We start from the raw sequence: 19,846 nt of genomic DNA, 5'->3' as shown, positions 1-19,846 counted from the left end.
AAAGGGAAATCGGGGTGAAAGGGCCTAGTGATGATGGCCTCTTGAAAAGGGATCATACCACTTTCTCCTTCAAAGCCAGAGGAATTCTTTTCAAGGAGCTCAGTCACAAACCAATCACAGGCCATCTCTTGGGCTGCCTTGGCCACCTAGGAGGAGCATGGACAGAACAAAGAGATAGCCAAAGTCACAGTTCAGAGGGCCATATCTATGTGATCAGGATTTACAGAATCAAACTCAATCCAGAGAACATCATAGGACTGTTGTTCCCGGCATGTGTACTTACTCAGACTCCAAGATCGTTTTTTGTCACAAAGCATGACTTTTGTCAGAAAGCATCTTCAGATGCTCCTCTCTCTCTCTCTACTATATACAAATGCAATAAAGGCTGAAAAATAATGTTTGCTAAGCCTCGCTTGTCCCAAAATGTCTCCCAGGGATTAATAGACAAAAATCCCTTCTTCTCATACTACCATTTGCTTCAGTTTCTTGAGATGCCTCATTTCTTCTTTCTAGTGTGCAGAACAATTAGCATTTCAAAGAAAGCATTTAAACGTTTATGAAAGCTTAATTTGGTTCCCAGGCGTTAATGGCAACATGCTTAAATCATTGTTAGGATGTGCGTAATCATATGTTCCAATTTAGCATCATTGCATTTTGATGACTAAGAAATGATTAAATAAATGACCAAATAAATGAATAAATGACTAAGATTTTGATGATCCTTATACTCCTGGAGCCATGTTGATTCACCTCTTATAAAAATGAGCCCTTTGCTCCAAATATTATTACAACCCACGTAATAAAAGAGACGGAAGGGAAATTGGAGGCCTTCTAGTCCAAGTCCCTACTCAAGCAGGAGATCCTATGCCATTTTAGACAAATGGTTGTCCAGTCACTTCTTAAAAGCCTCCAGTATTTGAAGCACCCACAACTTCTGACAGCAAGCCCTTCCACTGATTCATTTTTCTTACTGTCAGAAAATTTCTCCTTAGTTCTAGGTTGCTCCTCTCTTTATTCAGTTCCCATCCATTGCTTCTTGTCCTGCCTTCTATTGCTCTGGAGAATAGCAATAGCAGTTGGACTTCTATACCGCTTCATAGGGCTTTCAGCCCTCTCTAAGCGGTTTACAGAGTCAGCATATCCGCCCCCACAGTCTGGGTCCTCATTTCACCCACCTCGGAAGGATGGAAGGCTGAGTCAACCCTGAGCCGGTGAGATTTGAACCGCCGAACTGCAGTTAGCAGTCAGCTGAAGTGGCCTGCAGTACTGCACTCTACCCACTGCACCACCTCGGCTCCATCAAGGTTGAGCCCCCTTTCCAGTATTGGAACACTGGTATCATGTCACCCTCTTTTAGGCATAAAGGGGGGACAGTTTATCCCTTTGCAACAGATGACTTTTAAGCAAATTTCTCTGTCCTAGTCTGATTGTCCTCTTTGCAGTCTATTATCCTTCTGGAAACATGACATTATTTACCAAATCCTTGATGTTTCTTTAGGTAAGAGTCATTCAAGAATCTGGCAAGAGTTTTTCTTATAAAACCCAATCTCTATGTTTATGGTTTTTACCACTTCACTATATACTATGCTAAGTGACTCCCTGGTAGCTTCCGTCCCCAGTAAAGCATCTTTCCTATTTACATTTTCATATAGTTCTATGCATATTGCAACAGTCCACTAACTCCTGTATCTTATCTTGAGTAGATCAGATTGCACTTTATTTATGTTGTGCATTTAAGCCCAAAGAAGACTTGTTTACTATTCAAGATTTTGCAAACCTACCAAATAAATGGATATAATGAGAGTATAATCCAAGCTAACATTAATAATGTTAAGCAATGCCTGGGGATAAACTGAGACAATTTAATTTTATTTGAATAATTCACCCTAATGTTTAACTCAGCATGTATTAGCGGTAGCACTACAATAGGTGTTAAGTGTACATTATAAAAATAAATAATTTTATCAAGACATGTTGCCTTGGTAAACGTATTGCAGCTCTCAGTTTACATGACTAGCATGTGGTATGTTTCAATGCCAGATTTGGTCATTTGTTTCTCTGACATATTTAGCTAATTTTTTCTACCAAATTCCATTCACTATTGAATTCAGCGATGTGCCATTAGTTTCCCTTTCATTCTTATTCCTATTACATGCCGAAGAGAACGTATGGTTTTAATAGGGTTCAACTCTTCATTAGATCCCAGGCAAATTTATTTCAGTCCTGAAAGTTGTTTTTAAGTATAACATATTGAATGTCAGAGACGTTTTCCATAAATATTTGCAGCACACATCATATGCTTTAGTAATGAATTAAACATGGAAATGCTAGGGTTAAATAAAAGGGTAGAAAGTTATAAAACCATTTGTTGTAGTTGTCACTTGGTTGTATGTGTTACTTAAGTATTTTTCTTTTTCCCAATGTTCTTTAAAATTTTCTAGGTGTCTAAAAGCATTTTTAACTGAGCATGTTAGTATGTACCATTCAAAGGAAAAGGCCTTTTATACCGACTGCTGACATTCAAAAAATGCAATAAGAAGTTCTGCCAAGGTTTAACAGTTTTAGGTCAGATGGATGTCAGCAGGAGAGCCAGAAGTATTTTGACCCTTAATTCTTCCATTGACAAGAACGCCCTCTAAAAGATTATTAGGCCTCGGGGGGGGGGGGGGGGCTTTTACTCTTTTGCTCTCCAATTAGCTTTTGCTAAGTTTGCTATTTCTACTGGTAAGTTTCTCTGTGAACTGGACCCTCTACATTTTTTATGAAATTAAGAATAATAATTACCAGACAATTTCCTAATAAATACCGGTACTTTTAGGTAATTATTTCCTAGAATTATTTAGTATCGAGGTAATATTTAGTAGGGAATGTATTTACTTATTGGCTTACTCTCCCTTACATGCTGCTTCAGACGCAAATGCTCTCAATGTATTGTTTTTTTTCTGTTACGCCAGAGATGTGTTAATTAAACCCAGAGTTACATGCTAGCTCTTTAAGGGTGGCAAAAGTTAAAACTTAACTTTTTCAAGCACAGCAAATCTATATTGGATTTAAAGTATGTGCTGCTTAAATTAGTTTACAGGAAGCCATCCTCTGGGATTGCTGTCAGCATCAGCCCTGGGCCTGAGACATCTTTCTTAATGAAATGGGCAGCACAGCCGTCCCAGGGGGCCCCACTGCAAATGAATGAGAGGACCGAGCACAAATTAAACAGCGTTTTCAGTGTAGCAGAGGCTCTTCTGCACACAAAATGATCAACGCTTTTTGAAATGGAATATAATAACGAAGCCGAGAGAAAACGAAGATCTCAAGGGCTAAGCATAAAGAAAGAAAGACCTAGCTGGCAGGTCGTATTTTGGAGGGAGCCGTTCGTGTTATGTGGCTTGCAGAATAAATTCGAATTACCAGCAAGGGGCCATATGTACCATTATCAGTTATTGCTGTTATAGGTTATTATTGCAGAATTGTTAAATCGTTTAACATAAACTGAATGTTATGTACTTCAGAAACACAGAGGGGGAAATGACCTTTGGGGCTGTTAAGCTTTGGGGAAGATTTGTTCTAAGCCTAAGAGCCAAGGTGGCGCAGTGGTTAAATGCAGCACTGCAGGCTACTGCTAGATCAGCAGGTCAGCGGTTCAAATCTCACCGGCTCAGGGTTGACTCAGCCTTCCATCCTTCCGAGGTGGGTAAAATGAGGACCCAGATTGTTGGGGGCGATATGCTGACTCTCTGTAAACCGCTTAGAGAGGCCTGAAAGGCCTATGAAGCGGTATATAAGTCTACTGCTAAGTCTACTGCTATTAAATTCTGAGTATTCCCTGAAATAGAGGTCAGCAGGTTTCAAAAGAGCATCACTGATCTGGCTGTTTCAGAATTCTTAAGTCCTTGCTATGCTGTTAGAGTTTATAGTAGAATTTAGGTAGGGCTGATCTAATACGTGTCCTATTTTGACCAGATGGTTAGTACTGACAGGGCCAAAACTTTACCTAGCAACAGAAGAGGCCAAATCCGCCTAATGTTCTTTTTCCATTGGGACAATTGTCAGTGCCGTGTCTGCAAAGGTTCCACCACAAAAGCGCGTAGGACAAAATCGCGCTCGACAAAAGCGCGCTGTGACGTCATCACAGCGCGACGAAAAAGTTCGAAAAATGTAAAAATAAAGCGAAAACCTTACCCTAAGCCCCCCAAACCTAACCCTAAACCTAACCCTAAACCTAACTCTTAACGTAACCCTAAACCTAACCCTAAACCTAACCGTTAAAGTAACGAAAAACCTAACGCTAGCCCTTAACCTAACCCTAACGCTAAAGCTAACCCTAACCCTTAACCTAACCCTAACCCTAACCCTAAACCTAACCCTTACCTTTATGTGAATCGGCTTGCTTTAATTTAATTTTTATTAATTTTTATTTGAATTTTTCGATCTTTTTCGTCGCGCTGTGATGACGTCAAAGGCGCGATTTTGTCGATTGCGCTTTTGCCGTCCGCGCTTTTGACGGGTCACGGTCTGCAAATACCCACTTTATTTTCTTGATGAAGATGCGTTATATAGAAGACTTTTCAGCTCTTTCTTTCAGGAATGTTTCTGTCATAGTTTTTTCCAACTTTGTTTCTATCTTTCTTTAATAGTCAGAGCTATCTGCAAGCTACAAGTGAAGTGCCTGGTGGCCAAAGCCTGGATCCTTCGGCAAACTACAATTCCCCCAAGTTTCGATCAAGGAATCAGAGCTATATGAGAGCAGTCAGCACACTCAGTCAGGCCAGCTGCGTTAGCCAGGTTGGATTGTTTTTCCTCTTATGCGTTTTACAATAATAATATTAATAATTATTATAGGGTTTCTAAAGAACAAATTCAGGAGTTCGACCACGCATCCCTGGCTTATCATCAATCATTTATACTGGTTATTTTCCTAAACTGAAAGCTTTGTTTATGTGCAATTTAATAAGATTTTGTAATGGAAACCAGAAGAGTCTCGGGCTGCTTACACCCTGACGTTTGTCAATAGTAGTTTTCAATGGTTTTACGCATAGACCCAAGAAGAACAGTTCATAAGTGAAAAAAAATAATTTGTAGATACCAATTATCTGCTCCCTTATTGTATATTGTATGGCAAATACTTTTGTTCTTTGATACCATAGATGCAAAATAGCCCACTGAGTTAATACATCCTTAAGTCAGTGCTTGCATTGCACTAACAGTAATATATTATTGCAATATATTATAAGTATAATAATAATTAGATTGCACTCATTGATACCTGCACTTATATCTACAAAATCACAAATAAATAAACAAGTGTTGTTTTTTTTGTTAACTATAAGAAAAAGCTGAATTGGAAACTTAAAGGGAATGATAGACCTGTGGGCCATATGTATTTTCAGAGCCCCAGTTTTGCAACCATGTTGTCTAAAATCTACCCCAATATTGGGTAGATAATTTTTGGAAATAATCCATATAGGTTCAGTGGTGTAATTTGTCACTTTTTAAAGGAAACCACACACTAAAGTGGATTCATGATACCTTTGCAGGTATAAACCGCATCCATTGACTTTGTTCCTAGATCCATAAGACATTAGAAAGATCTTTCTCATCCAGGGAGGCCAGCCATATTCCTCCAGTCCTTGTTTGGCTTTCAAGAGAATTGCGTTCTATAAGACAGGTCTCTGCAATCCAAAGCCACTTAATGTAAAATTTTTATGCGTGTGGTTTTGGTATCCCTTTCATATTTAGGTACAAAAAGTAAATCGGAGCAAGAGTTTTCCTTTTTTGTAGGGCCTAGTGGTTAAAACACTGGGCTGTTGACCGGAAGGTTACCAGTTCAAGATCCAGGTACCACATAACTGAGCAAGTTCCAATTCTTGCCCCAGCTCCTACCACCCTAGCAGTTCTAAAGCATGCAAACGCGAGTAGATAAATAGGTACCACTTCAGTGGGAAAGCAACTGCAGTTTGTTTGCCTTGGCTTATAGTCATGCTGGCCATTTGATCACAGAAAGGTCTTTGGACAATGTTGGCTCCCTTGGTTAAGAAACGGAGATGACCACCACCACCACCACCACAGTCAGACGTAACTGGACAGGAGCAACCTCTATCTTTTACCTTTTTAAAATATTTTTTAATTCATTCAATCACTTTCTTGGGAGCTCTTGCAGCTGAATTCCAGCAGTGAATTCCAACAGGTCCAGTTGTGATCGCCCACCATTACTGTAACAGGCTTAATGGTTGAAATAGCTACAGTTAGGAAAATCTGAGCAGCATGGCAGAGAAGGATTCTTACGCATCTTATGGCACTCTTGTACCAGAGTCCCCGCAGCGACTGATGGTGTAGAGATTACAGTTTTCATTGCTGCAAATATATTCAGAGCTGGTTTGCAGAGCCATAAAATAACAGAGCGGACTGGCTGCTGGCAATCCAGCATCACCTCTTCCTCCTTTCTTTTGCAAGGCTAAACAGAAAATGTAGCCAGCACCGTTCTAAAAACTTATGCTGCACAGAGGGACTACTTCCTTCTGCCCTCCACTTATTTATCCAAGATTTATTCAAGATTTGTTCACCCCATCCTGGCCCTGTTTAAAGAAGCTCTTGAAACCTGGCCATTTCCCCCCCAGGATGTAGGAAAGATACACTGGGATGTTTCAGTTGTGTTGTTTTTTTTAAAACTTATTTTCTCTAGGTTCTCTTTTGCTGTTATTTTGATGCTTCGATTGTTCTTTGTAAGACAGAGTCATAAGGAATTGGAGCAGGAATCAACTGATGAATCACAAGTGCCCTTAACAATTTGGTATTATTAAATATCAGAGGAAAAGGAAGAACAGCCTGATAATTCATTTTCTATAATATTTCAATTATAGCCACTCCCACTGGCTGCAATCTACATTCCTCACTTGGCCCGTGGTTCTGTTTTAAAAAATATAAGGCTAGTGTCAGATCTACAATGTAGACCAGACTAGGAAACCAAGACCCTGTAGATGAGGACTACTTCGATTGCAACAACTATGGTAATAGAATCTTGCAAGTCTGGATGTAGTTGCCCCTCCCTCACTGTGCCTTCATGAGAACTAGACACGGGTTTGTCTGAGAGGTTTTCTCAAGGTATTTTCTTAGCCGCTGCTCAAGCCCTGCTTATCTGACTCTTGCCTCGGTAGCGACTCTTCCTCCTGTGCTTCAAGGCCGTTCCCAACATCCTCTGGTATGACAAGAGAAAGGCTATGTCCACGTTTGGGCATTTGGGATTTGCTCGGTTTATCTTCTACCATTTTTGCAGAAGACCAAAGGAAAATACCAGCTGAGGCTCATGGAGGTTTGATGGAAACTGTTCTTCCTCAGATGTTCTCCATCTTACGCATTCTTTGTACCCCCATAATAAAACACGCATCTATACTGCAGAAAAGGGTCATATGCCACTTTTGATCTCCCCTTCAACAGAAAACAAAAGATCCTTTCTGCTAGCAAAATTGGGTTTGCAAATAAGGCAATAAGGCATTCCTCTTTATCTTACTTACAATTGTGCAAGTCCATCTTTCTTTCTTAACAAATCTTTCTTTGTTTATATCAAACAATTCAAAATAAGAATGTTTGTCTTTCCAGAGTGCCTTTAATACGGTTAGAATGTACTTATTTATCAAATTTTTATGCCGCCTGAGTCCCTATGGAAGGATTGAAATAACAATTGCAAGCACTGAAAATAATTCTTTTCAGACCAAATTCATGGCGGAGGTGTACCTATGGAGCATGACCATGTACATATTCTGTGGGGGTAGACACACATCACTGAAATTATTTAATTAACAATACAATGCATGTTTCGTCTCCCTCGTTTTCCATATTGGCATTGTTCTAGCAATATTACTGGGGTGAGGAGCAAAGTGGAAGCAGCTAAAACTGCTGATGGGGAGAGCTGCCTTTTCGGCTACGGTCGAGAGAAGAAGTGGGAGATCCAAATCTCTTTAGATGTTGCTGAATTTTACATCCAGCAGCCGTATTTGATGGAAATGTTGCTCAAAATATCTAGGTTATCACAAGTGCCCTGCCCTGGCCTAGGATTCCCCTGAAAGAGGCATTTTTTTGAAATATATAAAATAATAATAATAATATAAGAAAAGCAGTATGCTTTGGTTCTCCTCCTATTTCTCCCTACCTGACCTTACTGACATCGTTAAATGCACTACCAAGAGAGAACCTATGTGGCATGGAAGCAATTTCTGTTGTACTAATTCGTACTTCTTGTAGTTCCTCCTTTTGCCCTTTGCCTCTGATGTTGTAACATGTACTGCTCTCCAAGTAGTAGGATGCAATTCAGTCAGAACTCTTAAAAGGGGCTTATTTTAAATTCATTTCTAGAAAAGTCTGGCTCCATCAGATGGTTCTCGGTGGTGCTCAGCTTTGCTGATGTCTAACGTTGCTCCTTAGATATATTTGAGTTTCACTCCCATTTGTAAGGTACAGAATAAAGAGCATTTATTGGATTGACCGTTGAACTATCTGGAAGAAATGACAGCTGGAATGCATACTTTCCTGGTCAAATGTAACAGAAGACAAAATTTTCCATTTATGGTCTGGGGAAACTTCACTTAGTCACAGTTGTCCCTTATCTCTTCTGCACCAGGGAATAAAATCTCACCGTGTAGTTTAAAATACAGAATAATTTCCTATTACATCCAAATTTGAGGAAATGATTAGCCCAACCACATGAAGATCAAATTGGTTCCAGGTCAGAGTTAGCTAAATAATTATAGTTTGAACAAATTTGTGGCCTGTTTGGGGACTAATCAGCTTTCCTAGTTCACACAATGAACTAAAGGAAGGAAGCCCAGGAACCAGAACTCACTGCTATGTTGTCACAAGAATGGAAACGTGTTGCTGTAACTTCTAAATATGAAGAGTTGAGGAATTATTTTGCCATTTTTCCTAAAACTGTTTACTCGTTTAAGATTTGAGAAAGGGGTATTTCAGTTATATTTCTGATTTATTTTCAGGATGATTCCTTGAGAAAAGCAAGGTAGTGGCCAAGGGAATATAGGTGGACAAAAATTAAGACAACAATTCGAATGCCTCAGCTTTAGGACATTCTTCCTGCTTGTTTAATGTAATGTAATGTAATGCAATTAAAAACCAATGTCTGAAAATGTTCTTCCAGGCTAACCCCGGAATTAAAAGATAGTCTATTTAGCTCTCAGATTATAGCAAAGGAAAGCTAATTTCAATTAGGTTGATGTCTCCTGCTGCATTATAAACAATCTTGAGGAGGGAGTGGAGGGGGTAAATGGGGTTGTTGCATTAATTATATTGAAATAAAGTCTTTTTGAGCTCTGATAGCGTATTGAAGCGTAATGCATTTCTGCAAAGCCAGTGGGGGAAAAAAACCACACCAAATGCAATGTTGTTGTTTATCTAGATGAGTGAAGCAGAGGTCAATGGGCAATTTGAATCTGTTTGTGAATCAGTGTTTAGTGAAGTTGAAGCTCAGGCCATGGATGCCCTCGGCCTGCCAGGCTGCTTCCGAACCAGAAGCCACAGTTACCTGCGCGCCATTCAAGCGGGTTACTCTCAAGATGATGAATGTCTCCCTTCAATGGCATCTTCTAACATCACCTCAACAATCAGGTCAACAACGGGTGAGTATTCTTCTTTGTATGTTTAATATAAGAGCCAGGGTGGCGCAGTAGTTAGAATGCAGTATTGCAGGCTAATTCTGCTGACTGCCGACTGCCAGCATTTTGGCAGTTCGATTCTGACCAGCTCAAGGTTGATTCAGCTTTCCATCCTCCTGAGGTTGGTAAAATGAGGACCCAGATTGTTGGGGGCAAAGGCTGATTCTGAAAACCACTTAGAGAGGGCTGTAAAGCATTGTGTATAAGTCTGTGCTATTGCTATTCCTTCCTTCCTTCCTTCCTTCCTTCCTTCCTTCCTTCCTTCCTTCCTTCTTGTTAGAATGCAGAATTGCAGGCTAACTCTTCCAACTGCCAGCAGTTCAATCCTGATTGGTTCAAGGTTGACTCGGTCTTCCATCCTCCCGAGGTTGGTAAAATGAGGACCCAGATTGTTGGGGGCAAAGGCTGATTCTGAAAACCACTTAGAGAGGGCTGGAAAGCACTGTGGAGTCTAAGTGTTTTTGCTATACTTTGTAATCAAAAGTCTGACATCTAAAATGATGGCAACACAAAAGAGGATGGATGAATTAATTGAAAGCTGCATGTGCATCTCAACTCAGTGATGAGCAAAAAGAAATTATTTCAGCTTTGATATGATTTTATATTTTGCGTACTTTTACGGTATTCTTTTTACATTGTATGTTGGTTGAGGTTGGCATTCTGATTTTATAAATCAATTTATATTTAATTTTAGATAGTTGGGACTGTGTGCGATCTTTTAAGCCTGAGCTTTCTCAGCTCCATGGTAGGTTTCAAACCCTGCTCATGTCTTTTATCCCTGGAACCGTCATAACCCAGGAGTCCGGAGGAGACTGGGATGATACCAGCTGCTTTGCTCTCTTGTGATTCATAAGACTGCTTAGATATTGATGGAGAAAGTGGCAGAAGGAGTGGAAGGGAAGGGCGGAAAGAAAGAGCGGTTCCTGCTCTAAGCCAAGAACATCTAATAAAATGAAATTCAATGGTGAAAAGAGTTAAGGTTCTACATTTAGGCAAGAAAAACGAAATGCACAGGTACAGTATAGGTGGTACCTTCCTCAACAGTAGTAACTGTGAGAGGGATCTTGGAGTCCTAGCGGACAACCATTTAAATAGGAGCCAGCAGCTGCCAAAAAAGCCAACACAGTTCTAGGCTGCATAAACAGAGGGATAGAATCAGGATCACGTGAAGTGTTAATACCACTTTATAATGCCTTGGTAAGGCCACACTTGGAAAATTGCATTCAGTTTTGGTCGCCACGATGTAAAAAAGATGTGGAGACTCTGGAAAGAGTGCAGAGAAGAGCAACAAAGATGATGAGGGGACTGGAGGCTAAAACAATGAGGAACGGTTGCAGGAACTGGGGATGTCTAGTTTAATGAGAAGAAGGACCAGGGGAGACATGATAGCAGTCTTCCAATATCTCGGGGGCTGCCACAAAGAAGAGGGAGTCAAATTATTCTCCAAGGCACCTGAGGGTAGAACAAGAAGCAATGGGTGGAAACTAATCAAGGAGAGAAGCAACTTAGAACTGAGGAGAAATTTCCTGACAGTTAGAACAATTAATCAGTGGAACTCCTTGCCTCCAGAAGTTGTGAATGCCCCAACACTGGAAGTCTTTAAGAAGATGTGGGATAGCCATTTGTCTGGAACGGTATAGGGTTACCTGCCTAGGCAGGGGGTTGGACTAGAAGACCTCCAAGGTCCCTTCCAACTCTCCTATTGTATTGTAACACAAAGAAATTTGAAAGCACCCTGTTGAAGAAGTACATATATAATCGTGGTCATGACATTTATATTAAGGCTTTTGCATATGTTTATAGCTTATTAATTATTTTTAAAGAGAATTGTGTTATGCTCAAGCTTAGAGCCCAGGTGAATCTCAGCATTCTTCCTCCCTCCCTCCCTCCCTCTATCTCCACTCTGATTACTCACCAGGGGATTCTGCAGGGACATAATTTTTCATTGTTTAATCCCTCTGATGCACCATGCAGTAATCTTGGATATAATCTGCACACAATTACAAGACAATTGCAGACATCATAAATGCTGCCATACCACTAATTTTTCAGCAGCTTTGGGAGCTCTGGGCTAACGAAGGCTTCCCCTAGGAGGTTCTCCCGACTCCTTCAACCCAAAGCCTGCGAAACCTGCCAGCGTCAAAAGTTGTGTCCTAACAGTTTGGTTAAAGGATCACTAAAGCCTTTAAAACGCCATTCTCTCTGCTAATCAAACATGGCCAGGCTGCAGACATCCAGATCAAGCTACAGGCTCCTGTGGGTAAAACGTGTTTTTACTTAAAACAATATTAACTTAAAATACCGATAAGATATCCAGATCAGCTGGCCTGAATTAACTTTCTTCTTTATTTAATTCAAGCCAGCGGATGTGGATTTTGAATCGTATGAACACATGTATTATTATTATTTCCATCCTAATGCAAATAAGAGGTTTGAGGGCAAAGAAAGGTGAAAGGAAAGTAGACGAAAGTCAGTGGAGAAGCTAAAAATGATGAGGCTCCGTCTTTCCCAGAGCGCATGAGGGGTTTTGCTCCCAGAAGGATGCAGGGAGGTCTACTAGGCCCAAAATGGGGTGGGGGAGGTCAAATGTGCATGCATGGGGGGCGGGGAGGGTACGGATGCGCAGGTATTGCGTGGGGGTCATGCATTGAATTATGGGTGCACTTTAGGCATGCGAGAACAAAAAGGTTAGCCCTCACTGGAATAGGGCTTGGAGGCCATGTTTTTTTAAGGCAGGAGCCTTGACAATTCTGGCTGTAGCCGAAGGATAGGAAGCCGTTTCTGTTCTTGAGGTTGATCAAGTGATCAAGTCTGTGACAGACTTTGGGACACTCTTTAAGATCATGTTCTCTTGAATTGACTCAGATTGGTCTTAATCAGCCATCTTGCCGATCCCATAAGGGAGGTGAGGAGGCTCCATCGCTGGGGAAGTTCTCTTGATATAACTACTACAGGGGAATGGCAAAGAACAGCTTTAAGAGCCTGAGCGAGACTTCGCTCACGGACAGCAGCTCCCAACACATTTCTATGAATATAAATTACAAGTTCCGCTCACATTTTTAAATCCAATTGATTCAAAAACGATCACACAGCAGGAAGAAGTATACTACCGTGCCGATAATAAAAATCTTCTCCTATTAACTTCAGAATTATTTGAGAAGCAAATTATAGCACGTTGCCAAGGCATCAGCGATAATAGCGCATCTTCATGAGGTCACAAAAAATAATTGGAGCAGGATGGTGTAGAATCTTGACAAATTCCCATCTATGATTTATTAGTCTGCTGATGTGGAATGTGCTGATTATCTGGCACTTAGACCCTAAATATTGTCAACATTCAAATGCAGTCACTCCCAACTTACAGTTTTTCAATCTGTCCTATTTGCTAATAGGAATAATTACGTAGCGCTCATCTGTACGCCTTGAAATTTATGAAGTACAAGGAGTCCTCGACTTACAACTACAGTTGAGCCCAAAATTTATGTTGCTAAGTGAGACTTTTGTTGAGTGCCCCATTTTATAACTTTTCTTGCCAAAGTTGTTAAGTGAATCATTGCAAAAACTTAGTTGTTAAATGAACCTGGCTTCCCCATTGATAATGCTTGTCAGAAAGTTGCAAATGGGGATCACATGACCTTGGTACACAGCAACGGTCATAAATATGAACCAGTTGCCAAGCATCCAAAGTTTGATCACCTGACCTTGTAGATGCTGCAACAGCAGAGGTGGGATCCTACTGGTTTGGACCGGTTCGGTCGAGCAGGTAGTAACTCAGCCTGCCACGCCCCCGAACCGGTTCTATCGGTGGCACCATAGACACTGCCATCTTGCTTTTTTTCAGTACTGTGCATGCCCATGTACTGCGCATCACGCATGCAGGGCACATCCCTGAGCAAACTGGCAATGGCAGCAGCCAGAACCCATCCCTGTGCAACAGTCATAGGTGTGAAAAACAGGCATAAGTCACTTTTTTTCAGTGCTGTTGTAACTTTGAACAGACACTAAACAACCTGTTGTAAGTTGAAGGCTCCCTGTACATAACTGATACAACTCTAATGCAATTTAAGCCCCTCCCTTCTTTTAGGGGAGGTATACATCACTTTCAGTTTTTAAATGCAAACCAAATAGATTTTTTACAAGTGTTGTCTGTCTAACTGCTGTTACTATGGAGAACAAATTAATCCAGTTGGGTAGGACTAAGACCCCATGAATAAAACAGGGTGGGTGAGGAAGGAGGGAGGAGTTTTAAAAACTGTATCAAGATGCAGCTCTTTTATCAGACTTTTAATGGTGCATCAAGTATTATGTTGCCAGACTCATGTGAGGCACTTCTAATAGACGGGCAAGTAAACAGAGAAATTTAAGAAACTCAGCTTCTTGCCGAGGTGGCGGAGTGGTTAGGGTGCAGCACTGCAGGCCACTTCAGCTGACTGCTATCTGCAGTTCAGCGGTTCTAATCTCACCGGCTCAAAGGTTGACTCAGCCTTCCATCCTTCCGAGGTGGGTGAAATGAGGACCCAGACTGTGGGGGCGATAGGCTGACTCTGTAAACCACTTAGAGAGGGCTGAAAGCCCTATGAAGTGGTATATAAGTCTAACTGCTATTGCTATTGGTGGTAGGGATTGCAACCTTAAAAATAATTGCTTTTGAATTGGGGGGGGGGGTTGGGGGGGTGGAATTTAAATTGCCGAGACTGGTTTAGCAGGGAGAAGTCAACGCATCACAAACTTGCTTAATTATAGGAAGAAGGGCATCTTTCCTCTTGTTCCATGGTCTGTGGATTAGCAGGAAAGCAGGCACAGAAGAATCCCAATGCCCACACTTTGGAATTAGCAGCGTTGACGCAACAATCGATCCAGTTCATATCAGTGACTTGAAGTCATATGACCTCGGCCTCTGCGTGGTCACCATTTGCAGCCTAAGTCCCCAAATACGATTTCTAACAGCTGCAGTTTTGACCGTTTATTTTCAAAAGATAGCCTTGGTATCTTCAGTGGAGAAAAAGCTCTTTGGTGTTTTTAGGGTTGTATTTCCAGGGAACTTTTAAAGTAAGTCTGCTGTTTGAAAACCAATCCCATTAAGCAAGATCAGAGCAACCTACACCTTGACCTCCATTTCAGCTGCTACAGGTTCTTATTGATACATGAATGGATTTGCTGTTTGCTGCAAAGATTCTCTAAAGATATTTACAGGGATAATTTCCAAATAGATCCTTCAATGGTCATTTGTCATCTGCATATCACTTCAGCTCAGGTTTCTGTAAGAAATTAATTAAATCTTGTATCACTGTTTAGCATTTATATGTAATCATTAAGTACATTTCCTGATTTTAAAAGACTCAATTTCCTGATTTTTGTTTTACTGGAGTAAGAGTAAACCATAGCATTATGGTGCTGGCTAAATCTCCAAGTTTTGAACCTGACTAGCAAGAGAAATTGGATCTATGAGGAAGGGTTAAAAGAACTACTTTGCAAAGAAAGGGAGCATATCTTAATATCTAGTAAATTTACTTAAGCCAGCATAACAAAATGAGGCTATTCTATCTAAGCTGCAAAATGTACACAACCATAGATGCCAACACAATTCTCCAAATGATTTTTACAGACCAAATCTCTCCCCGCCCCCCACCAACACACCTGCTTACATGGGGGGGCAGTTTTGAGATTGTTTTTAACTCCTGGAGACTGGAATGGGACAACTTGCTATGGCCAACACAGCCCAGACTACTTGCCATGGGAGAATTTGCCACGCAAATACAAAAGTTAAATGAATTTTATCAGAACCATGGCCAATAATAATAAATTAAAGAAGGTCAAGCCGGAAATACAAGAGTTACAATAATTTCAGTGAAAATGTATAATAAAAGCAACTGACTGAAATGATTGATACGGTGTTGAATTGTCCCAGGACGAGTTGGCTGTGGTGGTTGGCCATGGCAACTTATCCTGGAGTCTGCTTGGACGGGTCCCTGGAGTTTTCTTGCCAAGATTTCAAGGGTGGCTTGCCTTTGCTTGCTTCTTGGGGTTGAGAGAATGAATGGCCCCAATTGGTTGGCTACCTCAGGTGGGACTAGAAGTCAGGTTCTAGCCTGGTTTCTAGCCTGGCAAAATGAAAAGTAAAATAAACCTAATAGGCTTAATCAAACTCCATCTCTTAATAAGCAACCCAAAGCCCAAAGAAGCAGTAAATAGAAACCAGCAAATAGAGAATACTTTAAAAAGAGAAGAGCTAGACCAGTGTTTCTCAACCTTGGCAACTTGAAGATGTCCGGACTTCAACTCCCAGAATTCCCCAGCCAGCGAATGCTGGCTGGGGAATTCTGGGAGTTGAAGTCCAGACATCTTCAAGTTGCCAAGGTTGAGAAACACTGAGCTAGACATATGAGATTTCTCTGAGTCAGCTCATCTCTTTCTATTGGAGTTGTCCTCTCATTAGAAATTATTAAAAGTGTGATGTAAAGAGGTTTTTGGAGGAGTGGAAGCCTGTTAACAAGATAGAAACACAGGAGGTGGAATATGTGTTAATTGGTGCTACCTTGACATCCTCCTTTCTCAGTACATTTATCAAAACTGCCCTGGCAACACAATTGATACCTTTTTATAAAGGCAATAATTCTTTTTGAGAATGCTTACAGTAGAAGGCAAGGACATAAATTGAGGCTTGCTAATTATGTATATTCATGCTTATATAGAAAGAACCGAGGTGGCGCAGTGGTTAGGGTGCAGCACTGCAGGCCACTTCAGCTGACTGTTATCTGCAGTTCAGGGGTTCTAATCTCACCGGCTCAGGGTTGACTCAGCCTTCCATCCTTCCGAGGTGGGTGAAATGAGGACCCGGATTGTTGTTGGGGGCGATATGCTGACTCTGTAAACCGCTTAGAGAGGGCTGAAAGCCCTATGAAGCGGTATATAAGTCTAACTGCTATTGCTATTGCTATATCATCTGTTACTTGTGCATATGTCTATGGCACAATAGTGGTTAGAATGTAGTATTGCAGGCTGACTGTGCCCCTGTCATGAGTTCGATCTTGACCGACTCAAGGTTGACTCAGCCTTCCATCCTTCAGAGGTTGGTAAAATGAGAAGCCAGATTTGGGGAGGGGGGCAATATGCTGATTCTCTATGCCGCTTAGAGAGGCTGTAAAGCACTGTGGAACGGTATACAAGTTTAAGTGTGATTCTTATTGCTATCATTGTTTTATCCTCCTTTCCTGGAATATAGATATGAGTGCCATTCATATATACATCTGGCTGCCCTCTTACTTTTTTTTAGAACATATTATTTCGACATCCCAAATGCTGAAGAACTTTAGATGCATTTGGCAGTTTGTCATTCCTTTGGCAGGCTTTCCAAGTGAAGCATGCTGTTGCAAACCAAATACTGTTATAATTACACATTATCAAATTTGTCAGATTAAAAATACTATTATGTGTAAAATTTTAAATTACTGTTAAGCCTTAAGTATTATTCTCTGGCAACTTCAAATATGAATGATGGATTAAACTGCCTACCTTCCAATGCCCTGGAAGCTTCTCAAGGATCCTTTCGTGGTATTTATGGAGAGCTGTCCCTGAATGAAGAATCTGTCGTGCCACTGATCGTCCCCTGCCATATGTGTAGCAACAAGGATGAATGGAGCATGCATCCATAATCCTTTGCAATCCACCGGCTTCCATGACACACAAGGAAAAGCTTTATGGCAGGCGCATAAATGAATGTGGAAAATGTTTTTGAAGGCCAAGTGGATGAAAATCACTATGATGTATGATTAGTGTCAGCTTTCAGTGTTCTCAAATGCTAATCTGTAGCACACTATCAAATACTGCCCAATATTAACTGCCATATATCTGATACTGCAATTAGTTGCTAGTTACTAATATTTTAATATTTGACAAGCAAATGAACATTCAGAATGCACGAGGAATATCCACTGTTTAAATGCTGGTTTTTAATGCATGGGAACTTGTGCATTTCTTCTCCACTTTTGAAAATAAAATTCACATGCCTCCCACTAGAAAGCCTTGTTACTTAATAGGTGGAATTAATACATGGCTTTATTTTGTTGTAAATGCGCGCACACACAGACACACACACACAACTCTTAACTGGATAGCTGCTATTAAAATTGCTCACATCATGATGATTACCCATTGAATACTTCCATGATACAAACATTAATAAAATGAACACAAGCCTTGACCTCTGCTGTTATGACTCACATTTGAAGTCTGCTTAATTACAGGAAGGCTGCCAGGGCTCTGACACTTCAGCCCCTGCAGAAATGCAGCAAGTATATATGGCACAATGTTTACGGATGCTTAAATTGTTCCAGTTTTTAGTGCACTGAACACTAAATTCTGCTTCCTATCTGACAGCAGGAAAGATTGTCTAGAAAATGGGGGAAAGCAATCTGCTGTCAGTACTTCACTGTCTTCAAGACTTCAGCTACTTGATACACTATAATTTATTGCTAATTAACAGAACTAAAATAGAACCTTTTGTGTGTCATCCATTGGCCTCTGTGTAGCTCAAAGCTTTCTAGATGCAATGCAAGTGTCCAAGTGGAGGATTGCATGACGTGTGGCTTTTGCAAAAGGACACTGATTACGCTGGGATATGGAAGATTCCTCAGGGGGGGGCTTAGGACATTATTAAGATTAGGATGGGCGGAGAAAGAAAATAGAGGATGCCTCAGAGCAGCACTATCAATGATGGAGAAAAGAGGAGCTACCGGATTTCTGCCCTCATCCATTCCATAAAAGTTAAAATAAAAGTGCCTTCAGTCTTAATTCCATTTGCCTGGAACAGCAAACTGACACATCCTGCTTCACTTATCTGCCATCCTGCCTCCTCTCCCCTTCCCTTCCCTTTGGATCATGGAGAGGAATTCGATATGTCTGATTTAATGAGAAGAAGGATTAGAAGTGACAATATACCATAGTAGTGTTCCAATATCTCAGGGGTTGCCACAAAGAAGAGGGAGTCAACCTATTCTCCAAAGCACCTGAAGGCAGGACAAGAACCAATGGATGGAAACTAATGAAGGAGAAATCCAAGCAAGAAATGAGAAATTTCCTGACAATTAGAAAAATTAACCAGCGGAACAGCTTGCCTCCAGAAGTTGTGGGTGCCCCGACACTGGAGGTTTTTAAGAAGAGCTTGGACAACCACTTGTTTGGAATGTTATTGTGTCTCCTGCTCGAGCAGAGGGTTGGACTAGAAGACCTTCAAGGTGCCTTCTAACTCTGGTATTCTGTTATTCTAAGAGTGCCTTAAAATGTTACAGCTATAAGAAAAAACCTCTTTTGGCCCTGGTGGCTCAGAAGAGGTCCACGTATGTTAGGAATATAATCTAACGGTTGGGTTGTATGCTGGTTTGTGTGTTCTCCAACACTACTCACACAACACTTCTCTGAACACACTCACTCTCCCAACGGGGAGCTTACCTAACACTGGTTATGGGCCCAGGTTATACCAGACGTAGCTAAAGGAGAGTTGGTGTTGATACAGTGCTTGTTACTATCCTGGAGAAGATGGCGAGCGAGACCCATCAACAAGCCTATCGATGATAACCCGGTTGGATGGAACAAACTATGTTTCCTGGTCTATGAAGTGCAGTCTACTCCTGCGTGGGGAAGGTTTATGGGATGTTGTACAGAATCCACTGGATGTAACTGCTTGGAATCCAGATAGCAATGATGAAGCCAAGAAGATAGCGGATTTTCAGCGATGCAACGAACGGGAATTGTGTATAATTGGTCTAAAACTGAATGACCAACACTTAGTACATATTCGTGGAGAAAATTTTGCTGCAAGATGTTGGGAGAATTTGAAGAGGGTTTATGTACGTGACACTGTAGGTGCACACATACATCTCACACGCAAACTGTTTAGGGCACATCTTCTGAAAGGTGGAGATATGTTAGCTCATTTAAACTTTACGAAAGGGTTTTTTCAGAAGGTACATGAAAAAGAACTAATTTTTTTCTGAGCAACATCAAGTTTATATCATACTCTCCTCACTGGATGAGAGTTATGGTGTTTTTGTATCTTCTCTTGAAGTCCTAACCCGAAAGAAACTAACATTGACTGACATAACTGCACGACTGTTGGAAGAGTCAAGAAGAAGGATGGAAAGAGGACAACTGAGAGAGAAACCACCACAACATGAGGAGTCACCTTCTACTGCCTA

General features: G+C 41.0%; 1 protein-coding gene across 1 annotated transcript in view; it reads left to right on the top strand.

Moving 5' to 3' along the window:
* Window positions 1–19,846, top strand: part of DLGAP2 (DLG associated protein 2) — a 313,806-nt gene that overhangs the window by 257,817 nt on the left and 36,143 nt on the right. Inside the window, exons 7-8 of the mRNA XM_087718987.1 lie at window positions 4,632–4,779; window positions 9,398–9,617. Of these exons, the coding sequence (XP_087575113.1) occupies window positions 4,632–4,779; window positions 9,398–9,617 (368 nt within the window). The remainder of the gene's footprint in view (window positions 1–4,631; window positions 4,780–9,397; window positions 9,618–19,846) is intronic.

The sequence above is a fragment of the Thamnophis sirtalis genome, unplaced genomic scaffold (genome assembly GCF_051295495.1).
Source record: "Thamnophis sirtalis isolate CommonGarterSnake01/CBP01778 unplaced genomic scaffold, rThaSir2_p1.2 scaffold_6, whole genome shotgun sequence".
Classification (NCBI taxonomy): Eukaryota; Metazoa; Chordata; class Lepidosauria; order Squamata; family Natricidae; genus Thamnophis; species Thamnophis sirtalis.
Note: the sequence above shows the minus strand (reverse complement) of the source record. Positions and strands in the feature narration are given on the sequence as shown.